The sequence below is a fragment of the Parambassis ranga genome, chromosome 16, assembly GCF_900634625.1.
Source record: "Parambassis ranga chromosome 16, fParRan2.1, whole genome shotgun sequence".
In the NCBI taxonomy this organism is placed as follows: domain Eukaryota; kingdom Metazoa; phylum Chordata; class Actinopteri; family Ambassidae; genus Parambassis; species Parambassis ranga.
Window position 1 is genome coordinate 13984318 of NC_041036.1, and position 15932 is coordinate 14000249.

The 15932-nt window shown below is 41.9% G+C and overlaps 2 protein-coding genes across 5 annotated transcripts; both read left to right on the forward strand.

The window, feature by feature from the left end:
- Positions 1–26: 26 nt before the first annotated feature.
- arhgef5 (Rho guanine nucleotide exchange factor (GEF) 5) lies at positions 27–12171 on the forward strand. Of its 4 annotated transcripts, none has more exons than XM_028424379.1 (16): positions 27–111; positions 1343–1907; positions 2336–6085; positions 6768–6810; positions 6956–7005; positions 7635–7996; positions 8662–8822; positions 8908–9060; positions 9175–9304; positions 9389–9463; positions 9540–9629; positions 9881–10023; positions 10198–10341; positions 10423–10493; positions 11318–11422; positions 11535–12171. In XM_028424379.1, exons 3-16 carry the CDS (start codon positions 2356–2358, stop codon positions 11675–11677), a joined length of 5400 nt encoding a protein of 1799 aa, XP_028280180.1. In that variant the 5' UTR covers positions 27–111; positions 1343–1907; positions 2336–2355; the 3' UTR covers positions 11678–12171. The 4 variants fall into 4 exon arrangements, with proteins under 4 accessions (XP_028280180.1, XP_028280181.1, XP_028280179.1 ...); XM_028424380.1 differs by lacking the exon at positions 27–111 and having other exon boundaries at positions 537–1907; positions 2336–5419; positions 5765–6085; XM_028424378.1 differs by lacking the exon at positions 27–111 and having other exon boundaries at positions 537–1907.
- Positions 12172–12584: 413 nt separating this feature from the next.
- On the forward strand, positions 12585–15916 carry LOC114447955 (gamma-aminobutyric acid receptor-associated protein-like 1). Its single transcript, XM_028424522.1, has 5 exons — positions 12585–12794; positions 13987–14076; positions 14194–14272; positions 14612–14730; positions 15486–15916. Exons 2-5 carry the CDS (start codon positions 13987–13989, stop codon positions 15549–15551), a joined length of 354 nt encoding a protein of 117 aa, XP_028280323.1. The 5' UTR covers positions 12585–12794; the 3' UTR covers positions 15552–15916.
- The last annotated feature ends 16 nt before the right edge of the window (positions 15917–15932 follow it).

A 15932-nucleotide genomic window follows, 5' to 3' on the forward strand; every position in this document is an offset into this window, starting at 1 on the left:
GAGAAGGATAATCTCAGGTCATTTAGGTGTTTAAAGCACACGTATCCTCTGCACAGACCGGAGAACACATTTTTAGTTCTCCCTGATCCAAGTAGACGTTTCTCCAGCAAAGTAAGTGAGATAGTTAAAACGGAATTCCCACCATTATTGCACTTTAAAAAGTCACCTCCTCCCATACATTTTAATTTTTGATAAACACTGAGGAAAAAGTAAAATCTAAGTGAAACTGCTTTCAGCAATGCTAACATGAGCACAGCTGGTTGCCATTTGCCAGTTTTATAACCAATTACTATTACACAAAACAATTTAGTAGTGCTAAGTTTCGAAATTATCATGAAACTAAGCTCCAAAATTGCTCAGAAAGGGACTCAACGCAATTTAAGTATTTTTGCTGTACGATGTATTTCAGGACAACACTGTGTTTGGTTCTGAGTACACCGCTTGGGAAGTAATAGTGCACTGTGTCATTTATATTAGGATTTATAAAGCACCAATGTGCTTTATAAATCCTAATGTTTCCAGTGTGCTGTTTTATCAGCACAGCCAGGCTAAACAAAGCTTGTTATCAGAGCAGTAGTCTCAACTTTGTCCATTCTGTCGACAAGACAGCTTTTAACCTGCATTAATCATACTGATGAGCCTGAAACAATGCCCCACTATTCTTTTCAAAAACCCAGTTTCAGCTGTCTAATTAAACCTTTTGAAAAGACAAGATTACGGATGATAAACCTGATAGTATCAGGCACTAAGGGGGCTTTGTAAGCATTTTGTGTTACATATAGAATTAACTACCCAAAATTATCAGGTTATCTTTTCTCAAACAAAAATATATGTGATGGGAGCTTTGCTTGTCATTACCCATAGCACAGAAAGAAATGGTTTTAATTCAGAAGAAAAACACAAACAAGTTGTTTCTTGCTACTTTAATGTGCATAAACAAAAACAAGCAACATTTATTGATATAGAAATGCTGAGCAGGCAGCTGCTCAGTATTTCACATCTCTGCTCTGAATTCACATCAGTCATTATGTATAAATCAAGATTAACATAAAGTAGTTTATAATGAAGTGCCCTAGTACCTTCTAGTTATCTCAGTGCAAAGGTCAAAGTTAAACAAATCTTTCCCATATCACCCTCCTCCCTTGATTTCTTCCTCTGTGATTGCATCATCTTGGTTTTTGAATTATAAGAAACTGCATTTCTCTTCCCCTCCCCTCAGTACTACCTGTAGGGAAGTTTTTATAGGCATCTGCAAGCTTTTCCTCAGAAGTGTGTGAGTGTTTGTGCTCTCAGTTCTTCACTCTCCTTCTCCCCTCCCCCAACTCTCCTTGTATTATCACAGCCCTTACCTGGGTGTGTGTTGTGCAGACACACCCGGCTACACCGTATCAGCCAATCACAGTTTCAAGAGAGACACACCAAGGAGGTGTACTTCCTGTGTTTCGTGAGAGAAGAAGGAGCAGAGTATACTGTGTTTTTTTGTCAGGGCTGTTGAGGGTCTACACACAGGCGATCATTTTGGCGGTTTACAGCAGGAGAGGAGGACTAAAGTAGTGGACACTGTGTTTGATATATGAGAGATCTCCCAGTTCAGCAACAGTGACAAGAGGACATGACTGAGCGAAGAGGAGGGAAAAGATAAGTGTCAATCTGTTGAGACTTGTTTGGGAATTTGAGGAAGGAGGGAGGTGGGGAGAGAGAGAGAGGCAGCAACAGGGAAAACAAGTCATAAACACTAACTTTTCAAAAAAGTACCGAGAAAGGCCGTGAGTTATTTGGATGAATGGAGACATTTGTCATTTGAGCACAAGGAATTAATTTTAATGTCTTGGGCAATCCAATACTTTTGAGCTGAGCTGGATCGGAGAAGGAGGGAGGACCAGACCTCCCCAGGATACTACCTTCAGGTGAGTCACTTTGTTTTTTGTTGTGCATTTATGTCTACTTCTTCTCTGAAAAGGCAGATCAGGTCAGATTTAGACCTAGTATAGTTGGGAGTTACATGTTACATGCCGTGCCCATGTGTCACATGCTCTTACCTTCTGAAAGACTTCTCTTGGTATGCTGTGCTTTGCAGGTCTGTGCTGCATTCTTGCAGAACTTTAAGATATTGTCAGCTTTCCTTGGCCGTCTTCTTCTGTTTAAACTGTAAATGTTGCTATGAACAAATGGCAGCTTAGACGTAAATGCTGCATTTTGGGGAAAAAAAAGATAGAAATGCATTCTGAAAACATAAATGAATTGTTGTAGACAGGTGGCATTAAAAAGCATTTCACCTCTTGCTGTGTGTAACTGTTCTGCATTTCAGTGATTTGACTCTGTTACTCTCTTCAAGGATCTCCGATTTAAAATACTATGGGGACCAAAAGGCCCAGCTGCACCCTCTTTGACACTATATCCAGCATAAACACATCTGACCGTAACTCTCAGCCAGGTGGAAAAATCTCCAGGGATCCAAGTCCCAGGCCAGCAATGACTGCCCAGTCCAAGCGAGAAAGAGACAGCAACTTGGAGGAAAACTGGAGGAGGGATAGTGAAACTGAGAAAATAAGAGACAAAGGAAGGTACAAAGATATGGACAGACTGGAGAGATACTATGACAGAGACAGAGATCCTGCTGCCAGGCCAAGAGACAGGCGACATGAAGACGAAAGAACAAGAAATGGGAGGCTGCTGTCAAATGTGGAGAAGGAGACTGAGCGCAAGGTAACAAGAGGGGTGAAGAAAGGTGACACATTTCCCAGAATGAGAAAAGGCATTCCAGACCCTGACATACGAATGATGCCTGAGATTTGTGAAGAAAGAGGGGAAAGGAGGCCCAAAGAAAGAGACAGGCCTAAAAGAGCAGAGTCTGATGAATGGGATAAAGAAAGAGAAAGGGCATGGCAGAGAGAGAGGTACAGAGATGAGATGAGAAGCAGGGAAAAAGAAGAGGGAAGAAACAGTGGCGGAAGACCTGTAGAAGATGAGAGATCACGGCAGAAGGAAAGATATGGGGAGTCTGATGTGAGGTTCCAAGACAGGAGAAGAGAAGGGCTTGATTTGCAGGAAATAAGAGAAAAAGATGCACTCAAAAGAAGAGAAAAACCAAGGCCTGGCATGCAAGAGAGAGATGCCATTATGCCTTCCCCACAGAGAAGAAGAGATAGAGAGATATACACAGATAAAAAGGAGAAGGAAAAGACACACAGGAGAGAGGGGAAGAGGGACACCAGGAGTGAAGGAGACAGTGATGAAAGAGATCTGAGGAGGGAAAGAGTGAAAGACAGAGAGAGGGAGGAGTTGATATATCAGCACAGCAAAAGTGAGGGGGACAACAACGGCAAACCAGCAAGGGAGAGAGACCGAGAGTGGCAGGGATATAGACAAGAGGACAGGCAGAGGGAAAGAGAAGCTGATAGATCCAGAAGGAGGGGAGTGGAGAAGAGCAGGGAGCAGTACAGAGAGGGTGACAGGAGAGCAGTGAGACCGGAGGGGGAAAGGTGGAAGCAAAGAGAGGACAGAGGGTGGACAAATGACAGGAGGAAGGAGGATAGATACAGAGCATATGAGCAGAAGAGAGATAAGGAACGAAAGGACAGAGAGCCTAATCCTAGGTGGGATGATATGACAGGAGGAAATGAGGCTTCTCAAAGGGCACCGCCACAAACCCAGAGCAGTGGAGTGTGGAGCAGCGATGTGGACAATGAGACAAGATATAGAAGAGACAGAGACATTCATGCAGACAGGCAATTTAGGAGAGACTTAGAAGACAGTCAGAAGCAACAAACAAGAAGTGAGGGACAAGAAAGAGACATGGTAAAAATAACAGGCACTTTGCCAGAGCAGAGAAGGATGTGGTTAGAGCCACAGAGGGGCAAGAATAGTAAAGAAGAATTTGTACACATAGAGAAACACACTAGGCGGAAAGAGAGGAGGAGAGATGACGAGAGGGTTATGGAGTCACAGGCAGAGTGGGGAAGAGCTGGGCGGCGAGTAAAAGAGGAACCAGATGAGAGGTCCTGGGACCAAAGCAGTTTTAAAGGCAGGCATGGAGAGAGAGGAAAGAACACAGATGGCGAGACAGAGGGAGTAAGTGTAGATGGAGACGAGGTGGTGGACGAAATTAGGAGAGAGACAGATAAGAGAGGGGAAAGACATCTGTCTGACAGCAAAGGAGGGATAGAGAGAAGCTGGCAGAGGGATGCAGAGGGAGAAAATGTGACAGATAACACAGAGGATAGTGACAGAGAGGAAGAGGGTGGGAGCGAGTACTTGGCACGCTCTGAAAGTGAAGGAGGAAGTGAGGCAGGGTGTAAGCAAGAAAGAGACAGCATGTTGTCAGGAGAAGACGGCTTTGTGACCGTGTCCAGTGGCGGCGATGAGGAGGATGAGAGAGAGGACGATGAAGAGGAAGAGTTTGAGGACTGTCAAGAATTTTTAGGTGGTGGAGTTACATATGAAGGCACCTCACCTGTTGGCTTCAAGGGGTGTGAGGGAGATAAGGAGAGGGAAGAAGAATGGACAATAGGGAAAGAGGAAACGGTTGACGAGGAGGAAGAAGGGAGTGAAAAAAAGCCAAAGTACATCTTCTTCGTGATTGGTCAAACTCTCCCTCGGTCTGGTGAAACGTCTCAGTCACAAGTTGAAATAGGAGGAGTGGAAAGACACAACCCAAATTTAGAAACTCATCATCTTTGTAGTGATGACGCCAGTCAGCAAAGTCAGGATGACCCACAGCTCAGTAGAAATGATGAACATCCAATAATTCACAACCAGGACACAGAAGGCGAGTGTAATGCACCAAGGCTGGAGAGGAGCGTCTCAGGAGAAACAACTGAAGGGGACATCAGATACACAGCATCATCAGAGCTTCAAGAAACAGAGTCTGGAGACGGGATGAGGAGCACAACAGAGCACCCATACGCTGAAATTGGCGAGATTAACAGAGACTCAGAGACTGAAAGGCTCCTCAAAGAATGGAGAGACAAAAATAAAGAAGTGGAAGAAAGACAAAGGGAGCAAACCTCTCCACCCAGTAATCCGTATGCGGATGTTTATTCTGAACAAATTCAGCCCATCTTGGACCAGATACACAGCAGAGCAATGAGTCCAGAGCAGGTGGAAGCCATTCGGATTAGACTGAGTGGGGCATGGAGCATGTCCGAGGAACCCAAGCGACACTCCCAGGCCCCTCACCTTAAGTGGGCTAAAAATGTTGTGCGTGAGATCCTGGGAAACTCAGAAGAACAGGTGGTGGACGAACTAAACACAGAGGAAAAAGTGGATCAGGTGGTCAACCAGCCTGAGATCAGCAAACAACAAGAGAAGGTTGCACAAGTGACAGCAGAGATCCCTGCTGTTAAGCTGACAGTGGATGAACACCGCTCAGAGCCGGAGCTGGAGGAGGAAGAGCTGTTGGAGGTGGAAGGATTCAGAGGTATGGGGCAGAGCCAAGCCGTCATGCATGCTGACCAGTTAACAGCTATGCGTTTTGTAACACCTACATGCACTCATGCTGACACACTGTTAGACCCAGATGAGAAGGAAGACCACAGTATGGACAGAGAGACTGAGCCCGTTGTTCAGGTTCTCTTAGAAAAGGCAGGTTTAAAAGAGGAAGTCAGTAAAGATGGAGATCAGAGGGTTACACAGAGAGAAAGAGACACAGATAGAGAGAGGGAGGTGGAGATGTATTTAAGTGTGAGTACCACGCTGTACAAGCCTAACAGCTGCCCCATTCTTAATTATGATTCTGATTCTGACCTCCTCACCTCCTCTACAGAGGGTAAAAACCATGAGCAGGTGGATCAAACGGATGAAAGTGAAGAAGAGAGGCAGGGAGGGGAGCCTGAAGAGTGGGGTACAGCAGTGGAGGTAGGGAGGATGATAGGAGGCGAGGCAAGTGAGTTGGACAGCAGAGAGGGAGAAAGGAAAGTAGGGACCCTGAAGAGCACCTACAGTTTTCGGGATCTGGGTCCCCAGGCTCGAATGCGAAGAAGGGGAATACGTAAAACCACTGAAAGAAGAAAAGATGAGCTTGTTGAGTTGGAAGAAGAGGAAGGTGTTGGAAGGGATCGGAGAACCAGAATATTCTCTACAACAGGTAAAGAAAGAAGATTAAGGATCCGATTAGACTCCACTCTCTCCTTTTACTTTAAAAAAATCTTCTATTTAATCTTTGTTGATTGTTTTAATCACATGTCATACGAGAGATCATGAAGGAAACACCCTTTACATGGCATCAGCCTTCGATTTGGCACAAATCAACCCTCTGTATGTCATTTTTAACTTTATTCACCATCTTCTTGTCATTTCCTCTGTCAGTTTTGCCGTTTTCACATCAGTCACAGAACCACAAATCTAAAGCAGACATCAGCTAGCAGAAATTATCAGTGCACTGATCTGAACATGCTATTTTAACTACACTGGAAACTGCGTCACAGAGCTGTGGGTACAGGTAATGGGTGGAGATAAGTGGGGGTGGAGAGAGCATGGGAAAAGCAGTTGTGAGCTTACAGGCTTGGGTTTGTCCTGTTTTGAGACATAACATGAGAAGCACAACTTCTGGAAGCACTAATCTTCTGCTGTGATGCTCTATAGCTGGGGTTACTAATATAACTAATTCATGTTTTACTAATTCATTTAATTAATTTTTGATTTTTTTTGCACATTTCATTGATTTTTTTTTCGTTGTTCAATCAAATCAGTGTCACTTAAGTACACTGCAGTGGCAGGTGATATGCTGTTGTATAATTTTTCCACAAATGGATACTTTTTTATTCCAGATGAGGATGATCGAAGCAAAAGCTGGGGAGAAATGGAGCTTAGGTGAGCAAACATAATTTAACTGGATCTATGCACACGTTAAAACAGTCAGAAACTAACAGTTGCAGACAGTTTTGTAATATTTACAGTGTTCACAGCTATTGTGTATATTATATTTAGTTTTTCTTCTTTCTTTCTTGCTTTGTAGGAATGTTTTAGACACAATTGAAAAAAGGAAAAGGAATTCCCGGTTTTTCAGTGAGTATCACTTTCACCTCTTACATTAATGCCTGTTTTTAAAATGTTGCTGACAGATGTTTGCGTATAACTTCCAAACCTGAATATTGGTACAGACTCTGTAGGCTGAGTGACGTGTCTTCTATCTGATCTGACTTTGGTCAGAAAAAGCATGATGTGGCTGATCATTTCCTTTCAGTGGTGTGTGATTCATTTCAGTTACTGCTCACCCCTAACTTTAATGCACACCCACACATTAAAGGAAATGTATGTTTTTTACTGCGGGCTCACGCTACTTCCGAATCAGAAAGACTTTATTAATTCCCAGGGGGAATTGCTTAAAAAGTTCTAAACGATCTAAAATGGCAGCGATTTCCTTGATAATGATTCACACCGTTGTTTTGACAAATGGGGCAGGAGAGCATCTGCTGTGTGTTTGCAAGGCTGAGCAGGCAACAGACAGGTTCCTGCAAGTATTCTTTTCTACTGACTTGGGGGGAAAATAACTGCTGCGATTTTGCATTCCAATAAGTCTGTGTAAAAGGAGTGTCAAAGGAAAAACAAGTAACACTGTTCCTGGTTGTGTCCCCTTTTTTTGCTTCCTGTAATTTCTTGTCTTACTTTGTCTCACTTCGTCTCTTTCCACCTAGATGCTGCCCAACTCTACCAGCAGTACAGTGAGGCTGCGCAGAACTTTGAGATCCTGCGCCAGTCTCGTTCAGATGTCCTCTCTGTGTGTGAGGACAACACAGCGTCTCCTGCCCCTTCACCCCCTCCTGCCCGCAGACCTCTTCCTCCATTACCTCTAGTACGACACCCACACTCCAAAGGCTCCATCATCAGTGCCAAAAGCCTGCCTCTACCTGAGCCCCCGAGGAATGAAGGCAGGCCACCTTCTCCCCGTCTGTCCGTCTCCCTCACACAGTCAGCCACACTGTGGCGGGACTTGCCGGGGGTCAGGAACAGCCATGAGCTGGAGGAGCTGACAGAGGACCAGAGGCGACTTCAGGAGGTAACACTGTCTTACTGTACATATGAAAGTCTAAACACTATGTGATCATGTGTACAATCTTGCTTTAGAATGTATAAAAGCATTAAGAATCAGGGGAGTGATCTTCGTTCCATTTTCAGGAAAGTTACTGGCAACATTCCTGCCTTGATGAAACTCAGTAGGGTCCCTGTGGCCAGCTGAATGTATAATGTTTCTCTCTGCAGCTTGACTGATTACACAGTCACTTCCTTTTGTTTTGCTTTAACCTTACAAGTAGTCCATTTATTGAGGTGTGATTTCCCAGCATCTGCTTTGTCCACTTATAGTGATTTATGGGAAGTATGAATCAGATTATCATTTTCTATTTCCTCACACCTCAGAAGCTAACAAAATCGTAAGAAACATTCTGACTTGCCTCATCTGAGAATAACCCTTCCAACGATCCACTTTTAATCAGACATCTCTTGCCAGAAGACCTGATTGCATAAACACATTTGCTCTGGTACTGGTTTTTGCCTGTATATATAAAGGAGGCATGTGTCTGAGTCAACTACTTATTGGGAAATCAGGCTTCTTGGAAACCTTTCAGCTTGTAGAGAACTAATGGCATACTGCTTAGCAGATGCAGTTTGCTGACTAGTTTTCACTTGCTCAGGGATTTTTTCTTTTTTCTTTTTTTTTTTTAGGTAAGATTTGAGGTAGTGACTTCAGAAGCCTCCTACTGCTGCAGTTTGGACATTGTTGTTGAACACTTTGTGAAGTCCAAACAGCTGGGGGCGCTGTTAACCACTCAGGATAGGAACTGGCTGTTCTCTCGTTTGGCAGACGTCCGTGCCATCAGCCACAGGTCAGAAGCATCCATCTGATCACTGCATACAATTTCATAAATCTGCGGGTTCAATAAGTTTAAAATTGTTCTTTTTAATTAATAGTTTTTTGTCGAAGCTGGAGGAGCGGATGGAATCAGACATCGTGCACTTCACAGTGTGTGACATCATCGCACGGCATTGTCAGCGCTTCAAAATGGTTTATGTGCCCTACCTCACCAACCAGTCCTATCAGGACGCCACCTACCAGCGACTCATGTAAGACACTTATAAAAGCTTCGTCCAGTGATATCCAGTGCTAAATATTCAGAGGAATATTATGTTCACTTTCATTTTTCATCTTAAGGCTTCAGTTTCTTGTTTCTTTTTCAGGAATGAGAATCCAGGTTTCAAGCGGATTGTGGAGACATTAGAGAGGAGTCCTGTTTGTCAGAGACTTCCTCTTCGTTCCTTCCTTGTGCTGCCGTTCCAAAGAATCACAAGAATTAAGCTGCTGGTCCAGGTGTGTGTGATTAATTTTCTTAACATGTTTCAATCCTTTTTCTGTGTTCTGGCCATATAACATAAACACACATTTCTTTTTTAGAATATTGTGAAGAGGACAACTCCTGGCACAGCAGAGGCCATGCAGGCCATCAAAGCTTTAAAACTTCTGGAGAAGGTATGGCTACTTACTCACTGGAAAATACTCTGGATATTTTGGACTACTTAATGACGCCTCTTTTTCTGCCTTCTAGCTGATACAAGAGAGTAATGACAGCATCTCTCAAATGAAAAGCATTGAGTCACTGGTTTCCCTCAGTGCCAAGGTGGATTTTGAGTGCAGGGTAAGTAAAGACTGACAGGGTTCCTTGATTGTGCTACATTTGTTTATATTTTGGCTTTTACTTCAGCATTGATTTTCATTCCAGCAGATGGAGTTGTACCACATTGTGTACTATACGTTTGTTTTGCATGAATCTCAATAATCAAATCAATCAAACTGAACCTGGCAGCTAATCATCTTCTAATAAACACATTAATTAAAATTTAATTTAAAGCTTTAAAGTAGCTCTTTCGTTGTCTTTGTCTGTTACAGACTCTTCCTTTGATCAGTCAGTCTCGGCGGTTGGTGCGAGAAGGTCCTGTCACTGAACTGATGGATTTCTCTTTAAAAGACACAGAGAGAAACATTTACTTGCACCTTTTCAATGACTACTTGCTGCTTTCCCTCCAAAAAGAGTGAGTCAACACACACCCACAGTACTTTTTAATGTCACAATAACTAATTAGCTAGCCACAGCCTCTTACTGTCATTACATTTGCTACATCCTGTTTGTCTATGTCATCATCAGCTTTATCATAATCCCTCTTCCCGCCACCTTATAACTCATTTGTGCTGTCTGCTGTTTCCAGGGGGGGAAGGTTCACGGTGATTGACCACTCTCCAGTATCAGACCTGCGTGCCGAGAACTGCCGTGTCAAACTCCACTCCTTGCAGAAGAACCTGTTTCGCTTGCACATGCCACACAAAGCCCTGCTGCTAAGGACTGACACACAGTAAGTGACCAGAGAGGGTTCTGTTGTTGACCTAATAGTTAAAAATTAGATACACCATTCCTAACATTTTTCTCCCTTCAGGAGTGATAAGCTACGCTGGATATCAGCCCTGTCGAGGCCTCATCCTGAAATAGATTTTTCTGCTGCACAAGGTACAGTGTTTATCCTGTTTAGATGTTGCAACGTGCTATGTTGATGTTTGTAGATCACAGGTTGTGAAATGCTCACCTTATTAATGGATTTCCTACACAACAGTAAACACTAAATAGACACTAAATCCAGATGCTGTTGACTCCTATGAGACAACTGAGCAGTTAGTGTGAATTGTCACAGGGACAGTCACAGCAAAGTTTATGATAACTAAGCACTAAAAATTCAGAACACAGAAAATGATCAAACAAGTTCAATTGTCAGCAAAAGTGGCCTACATGTCCAGTTGTTACACATATTATCAACACTGCCACCAAGTGGTAACAAATGGCTACAACCAGTAGTCATGTGTGTGCAAGGCTCTGCATAGAACCAAGAGATTTACAGAGAATTGAACTGCACATGCAGAGTATCATAAAATATAATCTAAAATTTACAGAAAACATTTTCATTTTGAATTTGGGAATGAGCGAAGTTACACTTTTTCACAAAATGAGAAAATACGTCAGCAGCTCTACCTTTTTAACTACAATGCAGTTTATTGTCATTGGCTATTATTTTGAAAACCAGCAGTGTTCTCAGTCCTGTACGCCATAATTCAGTGCTGATGTGATAAGAATGTAATTACTGTTAATAATAAAAACATTGTTTTTCATGAAGGAATGCTGCCAAAGGGTTTTTAAGGCCTTGCACACACATAAGTGTTTTTAATTATTCTGGCTGATTGGACTATAAATTGCATTGCCACAACACACTAATAATAAATACCCCAGAATAATGAACAGGAATATTTACACCTCGCTTGTTTCCTTTCTTTTCTATCCAGATTTTGCACAGATGCAGTGCATCAGAGGTTTTGTTTCCCAGCAGCCAGATGAGCTGTCCTTAGACAAGGCTGATGTCATTCTAGTGCATCAGGAAAGCGGTGACAGTAAGTGACGTCATGCTTTTTCTATCATTCCCATGCAGAAGTGCATCACTCATCTTGATTGTAAAGCTTGTGTTAGTTGAAAAAAAAACCACTTTTTCTTTCTTTTTCCCAGACTGGGTAGAGGGGACCAGACTGTCTGATCGGCATCGTGGATGGGTGCCCAAATCCCATTTGGAAACCATAAGCAACTCTAGAGTCAGGCAACGCAACCTGGCAGATGCACTCAAACTGACTACAGCCACGGCTGCTGTCTGAGCAGGATGCAATTGAACGAAGAGATGCCCTCAGTGCATTGCAAAGACTTACATTTGTCTGATGGAAATTAGACATTTTAGTGGCATTCCCGTTATTGAGCTGTTTGCAGGCTTTCAGCCAAAAAAATGTTGCACTGGTTTTCTCCTGTTTCACTCAGTGAAACGAATCATTACTGCTGGGCAATGCATCAACCGCTGCTGCTGCCTCGGAGACATAATGTGTATTACTGTTGGTACATTACAGAGCTTGCTTACATCAATGGATTGGTGTTTGAGAAAATATTTTCCAAAGTACCTTTTTTCTAAGAAAACAATATGTGTATGTTGAGCAAACTCTATTGGTGCATGTGTGTTGAAAAAGTGGGCCTGCGTGTAAGGAGACCTGAACCTCCACCAGACCAGAACACCTCAATTTAAATATGTACAAAGCTTCATGGGTGATAAAACATTTCATTACATTAAGGCTGGAGGAATAAATACACGTTTGAACATTTCTCGACTATGAGCAGTATATTTTTCCTTTCACCATCAAATAAAAACGGGTCATCAATAAGAATCTTGCACGTCTGACGTGCATATAATTACTAGCATGTATCTGCATGAATTGTTTACAGAACAAAGTGAACAGTTCAGCCTGGGGAAAAATGCATGATCACGATACGCACGTAGCCTGGACGGGGCGCGACCGTGGGCGTAACCCCAAGACGTCCTGGCACAGTTTCTAAGACCTGCCATTGGTTACTTGCACCGTCACTCAGGCAAAATGGGCCGTTACCTGCTAAAGATGGAGAGCAAGATTCAGCCAATGAACGTAGCGAAAGTGTGACCACGGCTTCCTCCTACTGGACATATTGCAACGTCAATCTTTTTCCTCACCTCTGATTAGTTGCTTTTGTGATAGGCGGGCGTTGTCGTGTTTGTTGTTGTTTTCGTTCAGCAGAATAAGTAGACCAGTCGACATCTTTGAAAGCGATCGAATTCCTTTACGATATGATTGTTTTTGATCTTTAAAAACTCTGGGCATTCGGTTTAAAACACTTGGACCACACAAGGGACCACTTGACTTATTTTCTTTAGATTTTGGTTTGGGCGAGATTTGTTTTTTTTTCTCTTTAAAGGTATGTTACGGTAACGTGTTGTTTATGCTAGCTAGCGACTCCTTGATAGCGAGCGCCTGTAATCGAGTGATTTCTTCTGCTGATTACCAAACAACCATTTGCACGTTATGTTGCAGATGCAGAGACATTGGAAGTTAAATAATTTGAACGATCCTGTTGTTAGTTTGATTTTCTGGATGCCAGATTCTCGGAAAGACGGTCAGTTAGCCAAACCTAGGGCTGCTTTTGTAAGAAATGACGTGGCCTGACTTGGCGATGACCCTAAACTCCATCAACCCAGAAACAGATCTCATAGTGACCACAATCTGCATACTGATTAAAACAAGAGACGTGTGATGTGTTTGAACGTCAGTAGTGACCACGATCACACGCTGTGAATGAGTAATCCTTAACTTTACTCCTGTCGCCTTGACTGCACTGTTAACTCCAGCTACTTGTAAACAGCAGGTTACATTTAGTTTCTGATGGGGAAGTCTTACATCGTGGCACGATATATTATGATAAAGATATACCATGGACTGTATGTTTATATTTTATGTGTTGATGATAACTGTGCCTGAATGTCCCCCTTTTTGACAAATCAATGTAATTGTTTTGCATTACAAATCAATACTCATTATTATTAACTTAGTACAGATAAATATTTCAATTCACAGTGACACATTATGACAAGAAGCAGCAAGTACTCTCATTTGAGATGCTGGATTCAGACGATGGCATACTGAAATAGATTTGTGTTTTCTTCAAATTGGGTTAGTCAAGTAGTTTATAGTATCTATAAATTAGATGCCTTTCCTGACCTAACCCCAGGGGTTCTGTCAGTTGATTGTGTTGATCAAGTAGCTTTAATCCATTAGCCACAGTCAAACAGTGTTGGTGCTTCATGACATACATACAAAACAATTGACTAAAAGCTGTCCATCTGCCCAAGAAGTCTGAGTACAAAACCTGCATATGATGTGTATTACACAGTCACTATACAGTCCTTTATAATACTATACAGTCCTACTAATATGACCTACAAAACACTTGATGTCTGAATCTCATCACACAGTAAACAATGATTTGCTCTCAAGGCTATCAATATCACTTGTTGACTAAATGGTGAAGTCAGTCAGTGCTCTTTCTCCTTTGTCTCCTTGATAAATAAAGCTATTGTGAGAGACTTCATGTCTCCTTGTGTTGTTTTCAGATGAGCAGTCAATACCAGCGCTCAGTACCACTGGAGGTGAGGAGAGCAGAGGGAGAGAGAGTTCGGGCCAAGCATCCTGACAAGATACCGGTCAGTGTGACAGTCTGTTCATTTTTACAGTTCTCTATGAATCCTTAAGCTCTTCTCAGGTATAAAGAGTGTCAATTCATTTGTTTTTTTTTTAATGTTTTGGCATTTTCACTCCAGATCATTGTAGAGCGGGCCCATAGGTCACGAGCACCTGAACTGGACAAGAAAAAATACCTAGTGCCCTCAGATCTAACAGGTGAAATACATAATGCTAATCTTTGGTTTTAAAAATGAGATAATGATACATTGAATTTACAAAGCAGGCGGGTTGTCTGAATTTGGTTGCTAGGCTAACTTGTGTTGATTTGAACCAAATTCACCCCAAAAATATAATGTTATTTTACTGCTGACAAGTCTGAATATCTGCTGTAAAAAGCTTTATTAAATAGGCAAGGAACATGTTTCAAATGGAAAAGATGTTCGTGTTCGTAGCTTTTTCTGTCTTCCTCTTTCCTTATGTTTTTAAGTTTCTGAATCTGGCTCAAGACTGACCCTTCCTAGCCTTCACACTTTCCTCTCCTTCCTGTTTTTTAAGTGGGACAGTTGTGCTTCCTGATTCGCCAGCGTGTGTCTTTGAGACCAGAGGAGGCACTCTTCTTTTTCGTCAACAACTCCCTTCCCCCATCCAGCTCCCCTCTCTCTGCTGTATATGAGGTAAAGCATCTGTCCACACATATGTTTACATGAGATACACACACACACACACACACACACACACACACATACCTACTTATGAGCAGTATAAACATATTTACCAACATCTGGGGATCACTGGCCTCCTTGGAAGCTATTTCTGAGTTTGCCTGTCCATAGCTACATAAATGCATAGTTTCAGCTTACACTTAAACATTTCTGCTGCAAAAAAATATAAGCTCTGCAAAGGCTGCTTCCATTATTTATCTCTCAAATAGCCTGGCAGTGATCCAGTGAGACGTTAACAGCAGAATTAAAAAATCTTAGTTTCACTTAGTCGTACAAAAAGCTAAGTAACTGCTGTGGACGAGGTCATTGGCATAACATATTTTAGCACACAAAATAAGAACTATCTAAAAAAAATCTCTAAAATGTAAACTATATTGAGAATATTATCCCAGCTTTATTCATTTATCTTAAATATTAACAATAAACGTGTAAACATTCAAACTGAGCCTCATGTCAGTACTCCTGTCTGCTTCCCCAAACCGGGGGCATATTGACTGTCATCTGTTGTATATTATGTTATAGTAAATTAATAATTATAATATTTTATTTAAATTAATGCAACTAGGCATTTCAAGAATATACCTTTCAATAGTTTTCTTTGAAAAAGTTTGTTTATAGTACTTTGTTTATAGTAACTATTTTGTGGTTAATATTTTTATGCAGTTTTGATGTTGAATTGTCAAACTGATATTTTGTTTGTGCTGCAGGAGCACCACGAAGAGGATCTGTTTCTCTACATGACTTACAGTAATGAGAGCGTGTACGGTGCCTGAGAGACAACACAACAAACTGGAGAGAGAAAATGAGAGGAGACATAATGAGGAAGAGAAAGAAATGTCTGAGGAGGCTGTTTGTAATGCTTCAAACCACTTGTATTTTCTGTTATTAGTTCTGATAAGTACAGTATAAGGCAGACTGGGGTTTTTGGTAGGGATGTACCTTACAGTATTTTACGGTGAGCATGATATGTTTTAGTACACGTAAAGTTATCTTGAGTTCTTAATCGTAAGAGAAGAAAGAGGAAGAAAGAAAAAGGAATTTATCGAGCTCTCATTCTCTTTCTCAGTCATCTGTATTTAATGCAAATAGTATTTCTTTTTGTAAATTATCGTAAAACTTTTGTGGAAAATAAAGAAAACACTAAAAATCTGATG

Bases quoted from the DNA above. Each gene is read 5' to 3' on its own strand.
- arhgef5 (XM_028424379.1), top strand. From the start codon at position 2,356: ATGGGGACCAAAAGGCCCAGCTGCACCCTCTTTGACACTATATCCAGC. The intron at 9,061-9,174 runs GTAAGACACTTA...TTTCTTTTTCAG, and splicing joins GCCACCTACCAGCGACTCAT to GAATGAGAATCCAGGTTTCA. The intron at 10,494-11,317 runs GTACAGTGTTTA...TTTTCTATCCAG, and splicing joins AGATTTTTCTGCTGCACAAG to ATTTTGCACAGATGCAGTGC.
- LOC114447955 (XM_028424522.1), top strand. From the start codon at position 13,987: ATGAGCAGTCAATACCAGCGCTCAGTACCACTGGAGGTGAGGAGAGCA. The intron at 14,077-14,193 runs GTCAGTGTGACA...TTTTCACTCCAG, and splicing joins AGCATCCTGACAAGATACCG to ATCATTGTAGAGCGGGCCCA. The intron at 14,273-14,611 runs GTGAAATACATA...CTGTTTTTTAAG, and splicing joins AGTGCCCTCAGATCTAACAG to TGGGACAGTTGTGCTTCCTG.